This window comes from Dendrobates tinctorius, unplaced genomic scaffold (assembly GCF_039654945.1).
Source record: "Dendrobates tinctorius isolate UK_male_01 unplaced genomic scaffold, ASM3965494v1 ptg000351l, whole genome shotgun sequence".
In the NCBI taxonomy this organism is placed as follows: domain Eukaryota; kingdom Metazoa; phylum Chordata; class Amphibia; order Anura; family Dendrobatidae; genus Dendrobates; species Dendrobates tinctorius.
In genome coordinates this window covers 62,541-84,678 of record NW_027362017.1, presented here as the reverse complement: position 1 = coordinate 84,678, position 22,138 = coordinate 62,541, and the positions used below count along the sequence as shown (strand labels likewise).

General features: G+C 41.2%; 1 protein-coding gene across 1 annotated transcript in view; it reads left to right on the top strand.

Moving 5' to 3' along the window:
* The window catches only part of LOC141075405 (mucin-3A-like), a 51,155-nt gene extending 34,255 nt beyond the window's left edge, over positions 1-16,900 (top strand). The window contains exons 6-9 of the mRNA XM_073562428.1: positions 381-548; positions 11,363-11,424; positions 11,581-11,633; positions 15,408-16,900. Of these exons, the coding sequence (XP_073418529.1) occupies positions 381-548; positions 11,363-11,424; positions 11,581-11,633; positions 15,408-15,452 (328 nt within the window). The 3' untranslated portion in view covers positions 15,453-16,900. The remainder of the gene's footprint in view (positions 1-380; positions 549-11,362; positions 11,425-11,580; positions 11,634-15,407) is intronic.
* The last annotated feature ends 5,238 nt before the right edge of the window (positions 16,901-22,138 follow it).

The window sequence follows — 22,138 nt, the reverse complement described above, 5'->3', positions numbered from 1 at the left end:
TTTTGTGTGCCATATCTCTGTGATTTAAGGGCATAAAAATTCAAAGTTGGAAAATTGCAAAATTTTCAAAATTTTCGCCAAATTTCCATTTTTTTCACAAATAAATGCAAGTTATTTGAATGAAATTTTACCACTAACATGAAGGACAATATGTCATGAGAAAACACTGTCAGAATCACCGGCATCCATGGAAGCGTTTCAGTGTTATTACCTCATAAAGGGACAGTGGTCAGAATTGTAAAAATTGGCCTGGTCATTAACATGCAAACCACCCTTGGGGCTTAAGGGGTTGAAATACCTTCAACAATTTCTTCATTACATCTCTTCCAAATTTTTGCTAGTCTTCACACGACTTTAACTCATGTATTTGTATCTTGAAGCTGCGAGGAATCGTCCGAGTTCTGGTACACAGGCGACCATTGTCAGATGGCCATCAGTAAAGCGGGAGTATATGCTGGAGTGACCATCGGGCTGTTTGTGTTGCTCGTCATTATCACCGCTCTGGCAATCATCTCATACCGACGTCAGAAAGAATCTGACAAAACAATGTGAGTAATCATTTTCCGAAGTATAAACACATGAGGCAGATTAATGGAAGATTCCAAAAGAAGTTGAGCTGAAACTTTTTTTTTTTTTCAAAAAATAGGCTTTAAAAAAGTCATATTTGGGGATGAGCATATCAGTCCTATTTTGGAATGCAAATGCCAATCCGATTCATATTTGGTGATATGCCATCAATTTATACATGTTACACTTGTAAAGTAGAAGCAAATAATTGCTCTTAGAACTTTTTGTGGCTTCACTTTATCAAATCACTTTATCTAAAGGGCTGTCACATTGTAGAAGGATCAACTTTATTCTCATTTGCACAAGGAAAGACTAGAAGCAATGGGATGAAACTGAATGGGAGGAGACACAGATTAGATATTAGAAAAAACTTTTTGACAGTTAGAGTGATCAATGAGTGGAACAGGCTGCCATGAGAAGTGGTGAGTTCTCCTTCAATGGAAGTCTTCAAACAGAGGCTGGACAGACATCTGACTGGGATGATTTAGCGAATCCTGCTTTGAGCAGGGGGTTGGACCAGATGGCCCAGGAGGTCCCTTCCAACTCTACGATTCTATGATTCTATGATTCTATGATTCTAAATGATATTGTAGCATGGGTTTTTGTATAGTTGGTGTGAATTGATTGACAGGACCCGGTCCAAAGTGGAGCCACTAGATTGAGGCTGCAGGATAGGAGCCCCGAGATCCGCCTCCTACCTGATGACACCCACAGCACTTCATTTTGTTAGCCTGCCTGGTAGAACGTCACCCACAATGATGGTGTCACGTCAGGCTGCCTTGCCAAAAGAGGAGCTGGGGATATCAGATGATGAAGGCAGATTTCACGGTTCCCATCCAGCGTTCACAAGTTACTGATATATATATATACTTTATACTGTATATTATTTATTGAGCTTTTTCTGCATGTTTTCTCCAGGTGTCCATGCACACCCAAAATATTCAATAGCAATAGCCTCTGATTATTGTGGTTTAATGCCGAAATGCCACAGTGCAATGTTAATCACAATCTCCTACGAAGCTCAATATCAAGATGACAGCCAGTCCATGACAGCCATGGTAAACCATTGGTTCCCTGTGATTGCATCTAGTGTATGCGCCTCAGTGACTGGTCCACTTAAATGCCGCTGTCAGCTCCTGAATCTGCTGCCGATACTATATAACACAGCCCACATCTGCAGCTTGTGATGCGGGCTCAGCTCTTGAGCCTGCTCCACACAGCCCAACCCACTCCATGACTGACATATCTGTTTGGAGACCTTATAGAGTTTAAAAAAAAAAAAAAGGGTTATGGTTTTAACAAAACAGGGAATCCCAAAATAATATAAGAATTGAAAAAAAAATGTCAGAAATGTTTTGTTTCTATTTTTTTGGCTCAAATAGATGTAGACGACAAATTTGAAAAAATTGGCGACTTGTAAACAAAGAATATTTCTATTTACTGACAGCAGGTAGAGATCTTAAAAATGAAAAGGAACTTACAACTAAAGTTTATTAGAAAGTGACAAACTTTATTCTCTGCCAAGTTTCCTATAAATGGAGTCTGTGGCATGATTGAGCTGCGGTTCTCCACACAGCCTTAAGAGGGCAGCAGTTTTCTTCAGTCTTCTAGGAGTCAGTCTCACCGGCAGCGTGATTCCTTGAGACATTATCTTTATTTTAATCTTTATTTTTATATTGGCCCTTAGTAACACGTACTCGATTAATTATTTACCATGTGTTTGCATTAGGTTCTGTGTTGGCATCATGTATAGGCATTTAAAAATTATCCTTCCTTCAGCACCTGGTGATTTTTTTTTAGGTATTGCCCTCATGCCAACTTTCTTCAGTGACATCAGAGTCATGTATTTCAGCAGCACATTGGGGAACACTTAGTTGTGGGCAGGGGCAGTCTATCCAGTGCGGCCAATTAAAGTCAATACTAATAAACAGGACGCAATGCATGAGGCCACGAATCAAACTAAAAAAAAAATATATATACATATCCCACAGTGGGACTAAGTGAAATAATAAAAAAAGTTAAATAAAATATGTAAAATAAAGTAAATAAAGACACAAAAAACACACAAAAATCACCAAAATCGATTTGCCACTAAAAACGCAGTTTTTGCGATAAAGCAAAAATAAACAAAGAAAGTACATGTAATTAGTTTTACACGTCCAGAAAGACTAGACCTATAAAAGTGTCTTATTATTTATTCCGTACGACAAACACCATAAAGAAAAAAACATGCCATAAAATGTCGCTTTTTTTAACATGATAAAAGATACAAAAAAATGGTTAAAAGGGATAAAAAAAGTCATATGTAAAAAAGAATGGTGTAACTGAAAACACCAAATTATCCCAAAAGAAAAATAATATGGCCCAACTCATCATACAGAAAATAAGCCCTCATACAGCTCTGCTTGCTAAAAAATAAAAAAGTTACAGCTCTCAGAAAATGGCGCTGAAAAAGCCATTCTTTATTAAAAAATTTTTTTTTACAGTGTAATAGTAGCAAAATATAAAAACACATAAAAATCTGGTTTCACTGTAATCGCACGAATCCACTTTTACCACATGGTGGACCACACAAAAATAAAAGTAAGAGCTATCCTTGTACTGATGTCTATTTGTTCATTCTACCTCCCAAAAATCGAAACAAGGCTCGTCACACATTTATCCTGCACTCTCCGCTGAGTGATTACGTCTGTGTTTCCGTGTAAATCCTCCAAAACTGTGATTCAAACAAAACCACCGACAGACCCGCTCACTTATGAGGCAGATGGAGGCACTTTGGACTCAGCCTGGTTTCTGTTCAGGTGGTGTCACTGTTTTTAGGCATCTTTTTAGGGCCCAAGTGTGGATGACCGCAGATGAACACCACCGCAGCAGACGCAAACTCCAAATTGTCTCCATCAGCCTCATTATTGTGGGTGGTTCCAATGTGGGTTTCGTCTGAATCACAATTTTTGTGGGATTTATATGGAAACCCTGAGGTAAATGCTCAGCGTAGGGCACAAGAATGTGATCCCAACCTTATTCTGGAAGCAGTCAAAAACTATTATGTACCCAAAAATGTTACCAATAAAAACCCTAATTTATCACGCACAAATCCAGCTTCTACTCATGTCAATTATCTGTCACTGGAACTACAGGGGGTTCCCACGTTACTGGTAGAACAATGACTCTGGAAAAGCGATGGCTCCCACCACCTCAAATAAAATCCAGTGAAATCTGCACTCCCAAATCCAAATGCCCCCCCTCCTTCTGAGCCCCACTGTGCCTAAACCACAGTAAGAGGCCACATGTTTGACATTATTCTAATGTGGAGAGCCCAGTTAACACTCTATCGGGTGTGTGGCTCCAGAAGCACAAGCTGAGCACAATATTTGAGGGCTTTACACTCTGTGGGGGCACAATGTATGGGGCACTACTATATATGGGGGCTCTACATTATATGGGGGCACAACGTATGGGGGCGTTACAATATATGGGGGCTCTACACTGTGTGGGGGCACAATGTATGGATACTAAACTGACATATTTGCACTTCACCAGATTAAAGCAAGGCATACGTATTACAAAATAGTCACTGCAGTCAGAGATGAATTTATTGAGAGATGCAATTTCTGCAATGGGGGTCACTTTTGGTTTTTTTTTTTCATTCTGGCACCTTTGGGGCTCTGCAAATGTTACCAACAAACTATTTTAGCAAAATCTGCGCCCCAAAAGCCAAAGAGCGCTCCTTCCTTCTCAGCCCTGACAAGTGGCCAAATAGTAGTTTCTGATGATGTACAGGACATCAACGCAATCGGAAGAAGCTGCGCAATAAATTGTGGGGTCGAGATTCACCGTTTAACCCTTGTGTAACTGAAAATTTTGCAGCAAATAAAAAGATTACATTTTTACCACTAAAATGTTATATTTCCACGTCCCAATGTTATAAAATTCTGTGAGGCACCTGTGGGTTCAAAATACTCATTAAACCTATAGATGAAATCCTGAAGCAGTGAAATTTCTAATACGGGGGTACTTGTGAAGGGTTCTGCTGATCTGGCAGCTCAGGGGCTCGGTAAATGAAGCCCACAATCTATTCAAATGGAATCTGTGTACTAAAGGTACTGTCACACTTAGCGATGCACCAGCGATCTCGACCAGCGATATGACGCGGACAGGATCACTGGTGCATCGCTAAGTGGTCGCTAGTGAGCTGCCACACAGGCAGATCTCACCAGCGACATCGCAGGGGTCGGGGGTCGCTACTTACCTGTCAGACGCGGCGATCCTGACGTCCTCCCGCCCGCGTCCACGCGTCACTTGTCGGCGCCACAGGAAGCCCAGCAGGAAGCTGACGACGATCAGCGATAATCAGCGGGGGAGCCGGTCGGAGGTAAGAATCAGACATAGCAATATCGCTAGCAATATCGCTATAACGTCACAAAAACCAGTGACGTTATAGCGATATTACTAGCGATATCGCTTAGTGTGACAGGCCCTTAAAAGCCAAGTAGCGCTCCTTCTCTTCTGATCCCTGCCGTGTGCTCAAACAGTAGTGTCTAACCTCATATGGGGTATCAGTGTTAGGTTAAATTTGCATAACAAATTATGGGCTCCATTTTCTCCCATCAGCCCTCATGTAAATTATAAACTTGGTGCTAAACCAGTAATTTAATTGAAAAAAAAGTATTTTTTGTTTTCCCATCTAAATGTAATAAAGCTGTCACAGGTATGTCAGGGGAAAACAGGAGATGAGGAAACTGGGCTCCTGCACTGCCCCTAGGACTAAAGGGGGGCCCTATCTGTCCTTAACTTGGGGGTACCCTTGAAGGTAGGGAGGCCCAAGTCACCGATCTGTCCCTATCTCCTGTTTAACCCTGAGCTAAACCCCCAACCCCCACCCCAGGAGGTGTACAGCAAAGGATATAGTAAAGTAGAAAACAACAGGGGTTAAAGTAGACAACTGCACACAGCTAACTTAATAGACAATGCAATTTTCGTGTGGGATAAACCCGACACTAATAACGAAGTAAACAACATGGTATACTTCACCAAACTCCTAGGTGAAGTCACGAGTAACAACAGAAACTCCAACAGTGGTTCGGTTTGCAAGATGTAATCAAATACTAAAATCGGCACCCTGGAATGTTCTGGGCCATACTTAAAGGAAGAAAGTGTTCCCAGCAACCTCAGCCAGAAATCAAAAAGTTAACTGCTGCCAAGCTGGACATCAGTAAATGAACCAACGTCGACGCCCAACCTCAGACTCAGCAACAGAAAAGTCTAAGGCTGTGTGCACACGTTGCGTTTTCTATGCTTTTCCACCACGTTTTTTGCCGCAGCGGAAACGCTTAAAAAACGCTAATAAAACGCATCCCCATGCAATCCTATGGGATTCTGCAGTTGCTGTGCCCATGCTGTGGATTTTACCACTGCGGAATCGCATAGCGGTAAAATCCGCAGCATCTCCATTATTTCTGCCGAATCGCGGCCATAGGATTGCATTGAAATGCTCGCTTTACGCATGTGGCTATGCCCACCACGCGTAAAGTGAGCGCTTCATGTGCAGATGGTACCCAGGGTCTGGAGGAGAGGAGACTTTCCTCCATGCCCGGGGTACCATAATCCTGTAAAAAATAGAATTAAAATAAAAAATAGTGATATACTCACCTTCTGATGGCTCCCGGTGTCCTTCCCACCTCTCAGCCACGCTGCCAGCATCTTCCGTTCCCAGGGATGCATTGTGCGAATCACCTGAGATGACGTAGCAGTCTTGTGATCGTGACGTCACAAAGGTCCTCCGCGCAAAGCATCCCTGGGAACAGAAGATGCCAGCAGCGTGGCTGAGAGGCGGGAGAGCTCCGGGGGCCATCTGAAGGTGAGTATATCCCGATTTTTTGAAAAAAATTATTTTTAGCATTCTATCTTTTTCTATTAATGCCGCATAGGCAGCATCAACAGTAAAAAGTTGGTCATACTTGTCAAGCACTTTCCTTGACAAGTGTGACCAACCTGTCAATCACTTTTGCAAGCAATGCTTCAAATCTCTTGGAAAGCGCAAGCATTCTGCAAGATAAAAATGCTTGGAAAACGCTTGTGTTTTGCGGGAAAACACACGCGAATTCCGCATGCGCTTTACCCGCGGCGGGGAGTTACGGAAATGCTGCGGACATTTCTGCAGCATTTCTGCAATGTGGGCACTTAGCCTAACACTGCACAACAGACTCCCCAGTGTGAAGTCTGAAGCCGGCATGACAAAAGCATTGTGTATCACCTGCAGGTTAATAACACTCAATTCACCCCTAGATGAAATCCGTAAGGTGTCTACATTCCAAAATATGGTCGCTTGTAAAGGTTTTCTGCTGTTTTGACAAGTCAGGGCTCTGTAAATGTGACATGGCATTCACAATCTACTCCAGACAAATGCACGCTCAAAAAATTAAATATCACTCTTGCGTTTCTGAGCCCTAAACAGTGCTTTTTGATCACATATGGGGTAGTATCACATTCAGGTGAAATTGTTTATCAAGCTATGAGTGCCATTTTCTAATATTATCCATTGGTCTAAATCAACATTTTAGCTGAAAAAAACATATTTTTTTGTTTTCATATCTACATTTTAAAAAGATATTTGAAGCAACAATGGGTTCAACATGCTCAACACAACCCTAGATGGATTCCTTGTTGGGTTTGCTTTCCAAAATGGGGTCACTTGTGGTAGTTTCTGCTGTTCTTATACCTCAGTGGCTCTCCAAATGAAACGTGGTTCCAGCCAAAGTTACATTCCAAATACTAAATATGTCTTCTTCACCCTATCATGTGACCAAACGGTACTTTTTAACTACATGTGATTAACAAATTGTGAGATCCATATTTTTGTACTTCCTCTTGCAAAACTGAAAAGTTTGGAGATAAAGCAACTTTTTCCTAAAAGAAAATGAAAATTTTCAATATGACGACCTAATTTAACAAATTCTGTACAGTGTCTGTAGGTTTCAAAATGCTAACTCTACTCGTTGAGGGGTATAGCTTCCAAAATATGGTCACTTGTTGAGGGTTTCTGCTGTTTAGGCACCTTAGAGACCCCGCAAATGCAACATGGCCCCCGCAATTTATTTCAGCCACATTTGTGTTCAAAATTCAAATGGTGCTCCTTCACTTCTGAGCCATGCCGTTTGTCCAAATAGAAGTTCATGAGCACATGTAGGGTGCCAGCGTGCTCAGAAGAAAAAGGGGAAACATTTTTGGGGTCCATTTTCTACTATTCCTTGTAAAAGTGAAATAATTGATGCTACAGCAACATTTTAGAGGAAAAATTTCATTTTTTTATTTTTCATTTCACTTTGTATTAATTCCAGTGGAGCACCTGGAGGGTTAAAAAAATTTCCTAACAACAGTTTTGAAATATTTGAGGGGTGCAGTTTTTAAAACTGTATCACTTTTGGGGAGTTTCCATTATACAGGCCTTTAAAAGTCCATTTAAATCTGAATAGGTCTCTAAAGAAACAGGATTTGTAAATGTCTTAAAAAATGAAAAATTGCTGCTGAAATTTTAACCCTTCTTACATAGTAACAAAATAAAATGACATTTGAAAAAAAAATGCAGATCTAAAGTAGATATGTAGAAAATGTTATTTCTTAGTTATTTTGTACAACATGACTTGACTGTTTTAGGGATATAAAAGTTGAATGTCTGCAAAATTGCAAATTTTTAAAAATTTTTTGCCAAAATTCAGATATTTTCACAAATAAGTGCAAACATTTCAACCTAAATGTACCACTAACATAAAGTACAATGTGTCTTTAAAAAACATTCTTAGAATCGGTTGAATATGTTGAAGCGTTCCAGAGTTATTACCACATTAATTTACATAAGTCAGATTTAAAAAAATTGGTCTGGTCAATAAGGTCAAAATTGGCTTCGTCACCAAGGGGATAGAATTAATACCTCTACTAATTACAGTTGGAATGAAGACAAACACATTGTTAAGTTTGGTCTGTTAAAAAAAAAGTATAAATATATAGTCAGCTCCCTACGTCTACGGCGTCTCGTTCCTCTGACCGCACGGTGACGGTGATAAGGACCTTTATCTGGAACAACACATAGATAGTACAGCAATATGGAAATATCGTGAAATAAATACTTGCTTACTATATCTATGGAACAAGATAAAATTCCATAATCACTTGTGTCCCCACAACCAGGAAAGTGTTTCAAAGAAATGGTTCTTTGTAATTCTTGGTGTTTGTGTAAGAAACTTAACCTTACCGGTAAACTGTTACCGTGTCGCCGTGTGTAAAGTGTCTAGATTTTGCTGTTGTTTTGTAGTTTTATTTTTGCTGTCCTCTTCAGTTTTCTTTTTTTTTTGTATTTTTTTCGATTCTCCATACAGTTCCAGAGAGATAAGCCTTTTTATTTAGTGTTCAATTTTTTTTTTTTTTCCAAGAGGGCGTGGCTTATAGAGTAAGTATGCAGAGCAGCCTAAAGACATGCCCCTCTGTAAAGACTTGTGATGAGCGGATCATTTGGGATCCAAGTACACATTTGATTCAAATTGAATATCTCTTATTTTGTTTCGAGGTTTCTCTAGACCCCCCTCGAGCATAAAAAATGGAAGATGTAAAAAATAAAAAAAATTGCTCACCTCCCCCTGCCTCCCAGCTGCTCACTGCCAGCTGTCTGATCTTCTTCTTTATGGGGTGGTGCATATCATCTCCGTCCACTTCACTATAAGCCAGAGCTTCTGTCCTGGTCACTGCACATTGTAAGATCATGGCATAAGTCATGACATTGCAATGTTGAGGCCTTATGTCACGCAAGTGGCCTTCATGCTCTGATCATGGCTGTTAGGGCTCATACTCACTTGCGACAGACTCGCACTCGCACTGCTGCCTGCACTTGGACCAGAGCGTGCCGCTCCATGTATTTCTATGCAGCCGGTGCCAGTGCCGGCGGCAGTGCTGGGTTTTCATGTGAGAGACTCACACAACAATCGTGCGAGTCTCTCGCAAGTGAGTATGAGCCCTTATACTTAGACTATAGTGAAGAGACCATAGAACCAGCGGATGAAGGCTGAAAATAAAGAACCGGACAGCAGAAAATGAGCAATGAGTGTATGGAAAGGTTTTTCTTTCCCCGTTTTTTGGGGCTTTTATTTTGCTTTGAATTTTACCAATTTGCTGCTCAAAATACGGTAGTTAACAAAATTTTTTCTTCTTGAGAATCACAAATCAATCTGCAAAGTGTTTGAATCTTTGTGGATTCACAACTTGCAGGAAATTCAATTCGAGTTCGATCCTCAGAGGAGAATTTCTAGTAAAGACTGCAAAAATTATCAGTACATAAAAAGGCCCATGTTTCTGAAACCATATGGAAGATTAAAAAAAGAAGAAAACTCAAGGGTACATGGGTAAGAAAATAATAGCAAAAATTGGGCACATTTGTCCTGCTGACAGGTCTTCTATAAATACCTTCCCAGCCACAACCTAAGTCTTACGGATCAAATCGTTGAACTGGAAGCTGCATGAAGAAGCCAATTATTCTACACACCTTACACAATAATATTATACATTAAAAACCTCATTAGAGACTAAGGTTATAATTAGACAAAGTAACGTAGTATGGAGCTCTCCGCGCTTTCCGATGAATGCACAGTTGATAATGTTGAGCCGGTGGTGCCAGATCCTGCTGTTACAGCACAACAATTCAAAATACTGGAGAATGGAATTTTGGCCCATTCATCCGGTAAGCTAAAATTCCTTTATTATAAATCCATTAAAATGAGCAAATCCATACAGAAGTCAAAAAACGAACAACACAACAAACGCCTTATATTACAATTAAGGGTGTTTGTCGCTCCAGAAACATGTTAGTTTTTAATCTCTACATATATTTGCTCATTTTAACGGATTTATAGTAAAGGAATTTTTACTTACTGGATGGATGTGACAAAATTCTCATCTCCAGTTTTAAGGAAATAATTACATTACTTTTTTAAAGTGAATCTGTCAGCGGGATTTTGCTAAGTAAACTAAAGGCATTGCCAAGTTGGCAGTGTGAAACTGATTTAATTAATACCTATGGTGAAGAAATCCATCTTGTGGTTCTTGTGTAATCAGCATTAGAAGTTTTCAGCTAATGACATGGTCGTGCTCTGGGGCTGGACTGTAGGCAGAGTCTTATCTTCCTGCTCTAATACAGAGAAACCAAGGAGAGATCTGCCTACAGGCCACCCCAAAGCACAAACATGTTCCTCATCATGCAGACAGATTGTTTGTGCGTCAGGGCTGCCAGGGGCCAGGTTTTTCCTTGATTTCTCTGGCTTAGAGCAGTAAAACAAGACTCTGCCTACAGTACCATCCTGGAGTATGGGCATATAATTTGCTGAAAAATTAAAAAAAAACGATTTCACAAGAACCACAAGACGGATTTCTTCACCCCATGTATCATTTTAATCAGTATAACAGCGCCAACCTGACAGTGTCAGTAGTTTACTTAGCAAAGTCCTGTTGACAGGTTCTCTTTAAATCCTAATTTTGCATATTCGTTTATAAAAGATTTCCTGGAGAAGAACATAAAGAGAAATGACTAAACTTAATTGTTTATTTAATACCTACTTGATTAACATTAAAGAAAATCTGTCACCTCCAGATATGCTACTTACTTGCAGATATATGCATAATAATAAAATTGGTTGTAGTATAGAAGAAAAGATGTTATTTCTAATTATCATATTCTGCTACAAGTATGAGCAGTAGCAGGGATGTACTACATCTACCAGTTGTACTTAGTGTTTTCTTTTTGCTGTCTTGGCAGATTAATAGATTACAAACGGTGGAATGAGGATCAATGGGAGAAGGATGACAACAGTGCCAACGGTGAGTTATCTGATAATGGTTCCTCTACCAAGTCAACAGGTGTCAACCAAAAACCACCAGAGCAAATTTGGATCTAAAGTTACTATGATGAGGCCACAATAAGGTCTATGGTTGAATTAAATTGTCCAATTTCAATTATTTTGCTTTTTTATTCAGGTTCTAATTCTAATTTCTGCCCAAACTTGGGAACAGTGGACACCAATTTGACGGTAAGATATTAATTTCTTAAAGCAATATCATGTACATTTACTGCACTGAAAGGTGGGCAACTCTATGAGGAGGAGATGACCCCACTCCACATGCGGCATGCAGAGAAGAACTCCGATTGCTGTGTTAAATTTTAAAATTTTACCATCAATTTTTGTTGTGGTTGCTGATGCGGAAACGGAATTGATGTGCACAGATGGGCTAATGTTACAGCAGGAGGCCTGTTGAAAGCCAGTGTTGCCATCATCTTGGTACTCCTATGAAGCTTGGCCACAGGCAGAGCTTCATAGGAGAACATGACTTTCACTGCATACTGCAATAATGTGGTAACGCAGTATATAAAGTAAAGGACCGAACAAAAATAGGTTTAAAACCACTAAGTGGACTAAAAAACTAACCAAAAAATAAAAAAAGTTTTTTCAAGCTCTAAAAAAAAATTAAAAATTGATTCACCCTGCTTTTCTCCATTAAAATAAAGACATTAAATAAATAAACATAGCTGGTACGATTATGTCTATAAAGACCAGTGTTAGGGTTTGCGGATCGCACCAAATATAAATTATGAGAAAGTGCAATCGCAACCCGTGGTGCACCGTACGGCAATGGAGAAACCGCAGCTAATAAAAAATGGTGGAGCGATGCTGTGTGCAAGCACTGTAAACACATGGAGTTAAAGGTCACTCTGTGTGGACAGAGTGCAAAGTACCTGCTCGGTTGTGCCACTGAGTGGTACAATACAGATAGCCAGGGCTGCCACTAGGAATTTCAGGGCCCCATACTGGCAAAATTTATGGGGCCCCCCTTGAGACTCCGCCCAGGCTCCACCCCCAGCTCTGCCTCCACCCTAGCTCCTCCTCCACCATGCAAACCTTCCAAAATCCCTCCGCCCTTTCTTGGAAAAACTTCACTTCTACACCACACCCTCACCAATCTCACATCAACACCATATCACATACACAGCTTTAGTTTTGACCAAAAGATTTTTTAAGCCTGCCACCATGACAAGGTAGACTCTATTGACAGGGTCCTACTCTACTCTAACCTATTAAACATTTGGTAACTTTTTTTAACCATTATTGTGCATCCATCTTCAGACAATGACCAGATGATACTGTGTCAGTGCCCATCTAACTCTAACATACTCCAGCAAGGTGGCAAAGGCAGTACCTTATATTAGGTTGGTCACATATTAAGTCAATGTAATTGTACCCCCCATGAGACCCCCAGATTCTGTTCCCTCTCCCGTCATGGCTCTTTGGGCACCGCCACCATGCCACCGGAGACGGAGACATCGGAGAGAGTCAGAGACAGACAGTCTACTCACCCTGCTCGCTCGCCGCCTCGTGACTGGTCTGCCAGTGCCTACCGTCTGCGCCTCGCCATCCACCGTCCCGCTGCCGTCCACGGTCACCATCTTCTGCTCCCAGCCTGGTCCCACCACGTGGCGCGCTGGCACAGCCTATGGGTGATGGTCACACAAAATCCCTCATGCTCCATTCAAACATGGCTTTAGGACCCCAACTTCTCAGAAAAGGGCTTTTGGCTGCCAGCTATGTAAGGTGTATGTGCACCCCAAAACATGAGATCGCAGATATCAGCACTTCAGACCAGACATGCTTCTGTAGACACGGACTGTGCTAACAAATAGCCAGTGATCAGCACTGACACTGGTATCCGAGGTCCCAGCAGTCAAAGATGACAAGATGAGAATGGAGGGGCTGCCATGTCCCTGACTAATATGTCCCCACTGCTACAGATCTGATAGTGAACTGCCAATCAGATCAATTTACCTGAATGACATTGACATAGGGGAACTGGAAAATCCCCAATGTTCAGCACTAGACCGGTAGTGAGGGTCAGCCCTAAGAGTAAGCGCACGAGCAGCACATTCAATGTGGACTTTCCTCAACAAAATCATGTGGCACGTGTGGACCTTGTCACATACAAGTGACACACTGTGGATTTTAAAATGCACATTTGAGTGGGAATCTCCCACTCATTTGTATTTATCACACATTTCCTGGAGGAATAGAAATGCATATTTATAAGTATCTAATGGTCCCAGGACTGCGCTTTATGTTACATTACCATCAAAAATCTGTTCTGTCAAAACCCTGCAAAAGAGCCCTGACCCTAAAAATGGCACAGAGTGGACTGAGAACCAGTGGGACTATAAAGCCCCCAGTCAATTTTACACTGCAGACTTCTCCGCTGCCTCGCACATTGTGAGAACAGAGCAGGTGACTTTATAAGAGTTGTCAAAAGGTGACCCCAAAAAATCCCTGAGGTAAGAAAAGACTAGATAATATTACCCCCTCCCCTATGTCTGACTCTGAACCCTGTGCAGGGGAGGGAGAGGACTGGGGGGCTTTATTTACTGTATTGGGAGTCATCTGGGGACAAGTGAAAGACCCCTAGAAGATGACATCTCATGCACATAGGGCAACCTGAAACAGTAGGGTAAGTGGGAAGAAGCCGGCTCTGCAGCAGAGAATATAGGGCAGGTGGGTGGGAGTCTGCCCCTGTGGGGTACAACACGGGGATGTACCCTAAGGCTCCCAACCCCACAATGGCACTGCAGCCCCTCAGGGGGAGACAGGTTTATTGAGCTGGACGGAACCGCTGCCCCACAGAGCCTTGCTCTCCCAGCATGAGAGCCGCAGTCATATCGCAGCTGCTGCAGAACTCCTATCTGAAGCGTGGTTTCCCTTATCCCCTTCACACGGCCATAAGCGCCCGCCGCCGACGTTGCATAACAACTTTCTAATGGGCCCCCCAATGCCAAAATGCACAAGCGGCTCTGTACACCTCGTACACACGGCTCCGCTCCGTACACCTCGCACACACGCGGCTCCGCTCCGTACACCACCTCGTACACACGGCTCCTCTCCGTACACCTCGTACACGCGCGGCTCCATACGGTAAATGCTCAAATGACAAAAAAACAAAAAACATAACAACACAAATGCCATTTTTTCAGTCTCTAAACCTCCCTATAAATTGCATAAAAAGTGATGAAACATTGTGTGAATACCAAATTAGTATCATTTAAACTGTCAACTCAACACGCAAAAAAACGAGTCCTCACACTGCTTCATCAACGGAAAAATAAAAAGGTTATAGCTCTTGAAAAATGGCAACAGAAACCACTTTTTTCTTTTTTTTTTTTACAAATTTTTGAATTTTTTTACACCACTTAAATAAAACATTCTACTCACGTTTTAAACTTATTTGTCATTTATAATACTATTGTTTTGCTTTCTAATGTGTCAAAGAACTTTTTGAACCTCTTGAAGCATCAGGGTCCAGTTGCAACTGCATCTCTGTACTCTGTAACTGCATCTTTGATATTCTGATTAAAACCTATTTAATTAGAGTTATATCCTTCTTGTCGTGAAATGTTGCAAGATGGATGTCTTGATATGACATCCTTTAAACAAAGTCATTTTCTCCCGAAGAAGTGTTGAGATTCCCCAAGTTCTAGATACTGACTTTAAAGGGAAAACCAAACCAAAAATTTGGGAGTGATTTTTTTCTCACAAGTAATAGAAAAAAATCCATCTCCAAAATTTTTGGTTTGGATTTCCCTTTCAAATGGGCACCTAGAACATGGGGACTGTAAACACATGTTCCGTAGAAGATGACATTTGTGTTCAAAACTTGTCCTATTAAGCTTTCCACCGTGTAACATTTCAAGCTGAGAGAAGTAGTAAGGAGGGATACATCTCTAAATATTTAGCAGGGAATTGAGTTTAATTGGTATGATTTTATTTCAGTTTACTATCCCAAGACCTACCATTGTGTCAAACTTCTTAAAGTAGCTGGAGGAAACCTGTTGAAGACCTCAAGACATGGTAATAAGATATCTTGTTGCTCTGCTATTTGAGCGAACTAATATTAGGTCATCACAAAAGACTAAGCCAAAAAGAGCCAATGAACGAGAAAACTCCTTATAGATCCAGGCTCAAAATGCGCATACAGTTGATGATCGGCTGTCCTTCAAACCCAGGATGTTTTTTTATTTATTAGCTACTGTATATGGCTGACGTTACTGTTTGTGAACACTCATTGACAAGGAAAACTAAGCCTTTGCTTTCCAAAAAAAGTATAACTATACCCTTGGTTATTCAAGATCTCAGTGTCATCGGATTCCAACCCAAAGGCTCAAGATTCCAGATTTGGAATGTAGCATGAGTCATGTTGGAGAAATTCAACCCTAAACCCAAGAGTATAAAAAGATCAGTAGATACATAACAAAAAACATGGATATAATATGGCTTGCTCTCTATGGGTCCACGCAACCTGGCTCTATTCCAAATAGGTGGTCTTATCCTGTTAATGTTAACTTCCACATCAGAGACTGAACTGGTCAGAGATGACTCCACCATTCTCTTGAGATGAGGAAGGAGGAGAGTGACCAAAAACTTTCTTCTGCATAAGACTAAACCTCAACGTTGACCTTAAGTACTTTGAACACAATAAAACAAATAATATTATGCAAATAACTTACTAAATCTGATTCACTTCAGTATTTAAGCCACTGAAGAACAAAAATGATACAGGGGTTATCCAGGATTTTTACCATTTTGGCATATGGGGCTAATGACTATTAGGCAGGTGGTTGCCAACTACCTGCTTGTTCTGCCCATCTTCAATTTATGCTGGCTCAGAGCAGACCACGATCATTCCTGCCTGTGATTCTGTTGCTTCTTCTGATGCCAAGTCAATAAAGCAGAGTCCTCTCGACCGCTCTGCTTTGCCGGAGGGGCGACTCTGTCATGCTGATTGAAAGCTGGCTCCTTGCTACCTAACTGAGGGGAGCAAGCTGTCAATCAGCATGTTGCCTACAGTGATGCCTGGTTGATAGAAGCAGCTTGGAAAAGAAGGTTGACGAGAGGTGAAATGAAGCAGCAGAATCATCGGCTGATCCAGCAGAGATCATACACGAGTAGAACAGATAAGTATCACATTGACAACTATCTACTTGTTATTTCTTAGCCCTTTGCACAAAAATAATTAAGTCCTTGATTATGCCTATAACTGCAAAAACTCTATGTAACAAAATAGTAACCAGTTTACAGCACTTTAGTTTTATATGGTAGATTACATCTATATTCATAAAATATATTGTATAATTTATTTAAATATGTTTTTTATATTTATTACTATATAACTTTACTATGTGTTGGGATTTGTGTACCGTATTTGCACTAATGAGTATATTACATTACTGTCATTGTATCCAAATAAATTCTGCCTTAGGAACAGCTGAATTCTTTTGCCTTTTTCAAAGGTATTTTTCAGATATACAGGGGCTTCTCACAAAATTAGAATATCATCAAAAAGTTAATTTATTTTAGTTCTTTAATACAAAAAGTAAAACTCGTATATTAGAGAGTCATTACACACAGAGTGATCTATTTCATGTGTTTATTTCTGGTAATGTTGATGATTATGGCTTACAGCCAATGAAAGCCCAGAAGTCATTATCTCAGTAAATTAAAATACTTTATAACACCAGCTTGAAAAATGATTTTAAAATCTGAAATGTTGGTCTACTGAAATGTATGATCAGTAAATGCACTCAGTACTTGGTCGGGGCTCCTTATGCATCAATTACTGCATCAATGCGGCGTGGCATGGAGGCGATCAGCCTGTGGCACTGCTGAGGGGTTATGGAAGCCCAGGTTGCTTTGATAGCAGCCTTCAGCTCGTCTGCATTGTTGGGTCTGGTGTCTCTCATCTTCCTCTTGACAATACTCCATAGATTCTCTATGGGGTTAGGGTCAGGCGAGTTTGCTGGCCTAAGCCTAACCCTAAGCACAGTGATACTGTTGTTTTTACACCAGGTATTGGTACTTTTGGCAGTGTGGACAGGTGCCAAGTCCTGCAGGAGAATGAAATTTCCATCTCCAAAAAGCTTGTCGGCAGAGGGAAGCATGAAGTGATCTAAAATGTCCTGGTAGACGGCTGCACTGACTTTCATCTTGATACAACACAGTGGACCTACACCGGCAGATGACATGGCTCCCCAAACCATCACTGATTGTGGAGACTTCACACTAGACCCCTCCAGAGCTTGGATTGTGGACTCTCCACTCTTCCTCCAGAGTCTTGGACCTTCATTTTCTAATGAAATGCAAAATGTACTTTCATCTGAAACAACACCTTGGACCACTGACAACAGTCCAGTTCTTTTTCTCCTTGGTCCAGGTAAGACGCTTCTGGCATTTTCTATTGGTCATGAGTGGCTTGACACAAGGAATGCGACACTTGTAGCCCATGTCCTGGATACGTCTGTGTGTGGTGGCTCCTGAAGCAATGACTCCACCAGCAGTCCACTCCTTGTGAATCTCTCCCAAATTTTTGAATGGCCTTTTCTTAACAATCCTTTCCAGGCTGCGGTTATCCCGGTTGCTTGTGCACCTTTTTCTACCGCACTTTTTCCTTCCACTCCACTTTCCATTAATATTCTTGGATACAGCACTCTGTGAACAGCCGGCTTCTTTAGCAATGACCTTTTTTGGCTTCCCCTCCTTGTGGAGTGTGTCAGTGACTGCCTTCTGGACATCTGTCAGGTCAGCAGTCTTCCCCATGATTGTGGACCTTTATAAATACTTAGGAAGCCTTTACAGGTGTTTTTTTGTTAATTATTCTAATTTACTGAGATAATGACTTTTTGGTTTTCATTGGCTGTAAGCCATAATCATCATTAACAGAAATAAACATGTGAAATAGATCACTCTGTGTGTAATGACTCTATAGAATATAGTAGAGTCACTTGTTGTGTGGAAGAACTGAAATAAATTAACTTTTTGATGGTATTCTAATTTTGTGAGAAGCTCCTGTATGTAATCTGGACAAAAGTTGTAAGAGTGTGTTACGTGGATGTGCATGCACGTAGCCTTTAACCACTTCATGCACCACATTATACATGCATGTTCTGGTGAATTTTTATTTACTGCACCACAATTTGCATCTGCAGTGCAGATACAGAGCAGGTACATAAGCTGCATAAGTACCGATTGTAGTGGGAGCCTCAGCACTATCGCATGGAGCCAATGTGTTGTTATGACAGAAACAAGTTTGATAATGGCCTCTAAGTCTGCCATATAACACGGTTAACATATCGTGCAGGGAGGTGGGGCATCATAGGCTACCTGTTAGTCAATCATTGACAGGCTGAATAATGCACTGCACTACCCAAGTAGTGCAGCGTATTATCTAAGCCATCAATAAGTTCATATGTTTACGTCGATTTGTGAGACTAATAAGTATTGTAAAAAGTGAAGGAATAAAATGTTTTCAATATAAAAATAAGAAATGAAGAAATTGCAAAGAAACCCTGTAAAAATTGTTTATTTTGGAAAAAGACATACATACTAAAATATTAGATATAAGAGGCATTCATAATGCAGACTATGCCTTCTCGGAGATTATAGTAGGCAAGGAGCTTGCACTTCACCAAGAGACTACTTTTCTAGCATATTTCTCTCAGGAGACCCATCTTAATTCCACATTTAAGGTCAGTGCACCTCTGTATTCATCTTGCCGTAATACAGTGGGTTCGGAAAGTATTCAGACCCCTTTAATTTTTTCACTCTTCGTTTCATTGCAGCCATTTGGTAAATTCAAAAAAGTTCATTTTTTTCTCATTAATGTACACTCTGCACCCCATCTTGACTGAAAAAAACAGAAATGTAGAAATTGTTGCAAATTAATTAAAAAAGAAAAACTGAAATATCACATGGTCATAAGTATTCAGACCCTTTGCTCAGTATTGAGTAGAAGCACCTTTTGAGCTAGTACAGCCATGAGTCTTCTTGGGAATGATGCAACAAGTTTTTCACACCTGGATTTGGGGATCCTCTTCCATTCTTCCTTACAGATCCTCTTCAGTTCCATCAGGTTGGATGGTGAACGTTGGTGGACAGCCATTTTCAGGTCTCTCCAGAGATGCTCGATTGGGTTTAGGTCCAGGCTCTGGCCCGTGTCAGTCAAGAATGGTCACAGAGTTGTTCTGAAGTCACTCCTTTGTTATTTTAGCTGTGTGCTTAGGGTCATTGAGTTGTTGGAAGGTAAACCTTTGGCCAAGTCTGAGGTCCAGAGCTCTCTGGAAGAGGTTTTCATCCAGGATATCTCTGTACTTGGCCACATTCATGTTTCCTTCAATGGCAACCAGTTGTCCTGTCCCTGCAGCTGAAAAACACCCCCATAGCATGATGCTGCCACCACCATGTTTCACTGTTGGGATTGTATTGGGCAGGTGATGAGCAGTGCCTTGTTTTCTCCACACTAACCACTTAGAATTATCACCAAAAAGTTCTATTTTCAGCTCATCAGACCAGAGAATCTTATTTCTCACAATCTGGGAGTCCTTTATGTGTTTTTTTTTTAGCAAACTCTATGCGTGCTTTCATATGTCTGGCACTGATGAGAGGCTTCCGTTGGGCCACTCTGCCATAAAGGCCTGATTGGTGGAGGGCTGCAGTGATAGTTGATGTTGTGGAAGTTTCTTCCACCTCCCTCCTGCATCTGTGGAGCTCAGCCACGGTGATCTTTTTGCATTTACCAAATGACTGCAATGAAACAAAGAGTGAAAAACTTAAAGGGGTCTTAATACTTTTCGTACCCACTGTACATTTCTATTTTTTCTTTTTAACATGTGTTTAAGTTCTGTTTTCATCCATCCTGGTCTCTTTAAATGCTTCCAATTCTTCCTTCTTTTCAGGATTGTTGCTAATTGTTCAGTGAGAATTTCATTTAGCAAAATCTCCCATCCTTCTTGAACATTTCTGTCCTTCAGAACATACACAAGAAAGCACAGAAATAACGCAATAGATAAGACAAGTGATGTGAAGCAGAATTGTCATTATGGGAAAGGGATAAGCATAAATATTATTTCTGTGCTGTCTTGTATATAAATATGTGAATGTTCAGATGTTGTATTAGTCTAGCCTGATGAAGAGACCTGGGTAGTCTCAAAAGCTTGCAATGTGTTACCATCTTTTCAGTTAGCCATTAAAATGTATCAACCACTGAGGACTCTCAATCCTGAATATTTTTCTATCTACTGGCTAACACGGTACAAAGATATATATCTATCCTGCAGTCAGGGTAAGCGTTCCATAAAGCTCCTGTTAGAGGGACTAGGGATGTAGGGGTTGGGCGAATGAGTAAAAACTTAGAAAGGTTGCAGATATTTGTTATAGATCATGGATGAAAGATAGTAGTGACTTTTGGGATGTGGTGAGGAGGACAAGGATTTGGAGAGATATCGCCAGCAGTGAGGAGAAGCAGAGAAATTGTTAATAGGTGAGAGCAGGACAGGGCTGTTTGTGTTATGCATCCTTTCGTAGGCTCGAATACTGCTGCATGAATGGTGAGGCCACATAATGTTGAAAAGGTGTTAGATTGGATGGACGATAGTGGCTCCAGTTCCTTTGTATTATCTTCCACATGTTAACTGCAGAAAGTGCACAGTTGCCAACTGAGGACAATGGTAATCCTGCTTCCACTTCACTCTTTTGCAAATTAGCCAACCTGTCCGAACCCCAATTAATGCAGCAGTCTCTTCTGCTTTTTGATGACTCTGCTGACTGGGGTTCTGTGGTCCACCCACATGCCCATGCCCCACAAATGGAACAGACAGAGTACACTGATACCCAACCACTTGTTAGATTGGAGGATGAGTATGTGGGAAAATGGTCCACCGCTGTTAATGTCAATTGATGACAAAACTCAGTTGCCAACTGCAGCATCTTTCTGCAGTCTGAAGATCTGCAAGGAGGGCAGAGTTGAGAAGTTGGTAAAAGATTATGCTGGGAATGATGACGTCCTAGACCCCACAGGAAGCAGAGGCCATCCTATTGATGTGTACAGCTTGGAGGAAGAGGATGTGGCCACGCTGCCACAGCATCACAGTAAAAGAGGGTGCAGGGTGCAAAGGCACAGCGGGCAGGCCCTTGCCAGTATGTCGGCTGCTACTGCCCACCATGTCACTGAAAGAAACAGACCAAAGACAACTAAAAAAGTTCCCTGGAATGGTGTTTTTTTAGGGAATGTGCTGCCGAAAAGCAACAGGTTGTTTACACTCTGTGCCGTCAGACCTTGAAGCGAGGCATGAATGTTCTAAACCGGAGTATGTATGATGTGGCATCTGAATTCAAAGCATGTACAGTGGAGTACACACCTTAAAAAGCATGACAGATCAGATACTCCTCCTGCTCCCTCTTCTGCTTCAGTCTTGACGTCTTCATCTCACTCATGATCAACAGGGACACCTGCCTCCCCACAAAGAGACGATGTGACAGCATCATCCCCACCACCAGTGCCATCGAGCATCTCTCCACTATTCCCTAAAAGTATTCAGCTTTCTATCTCCTAAAATCCTCGAGAGAAGAAGGAGATACCCACCTAGCCACCCATGAGCCATGGTCCTGAATCACAGCATTTCAAAGTTACTGGCCTTTGAAATTATGCCATTCTGGCTGGTGCAGATGGGTAG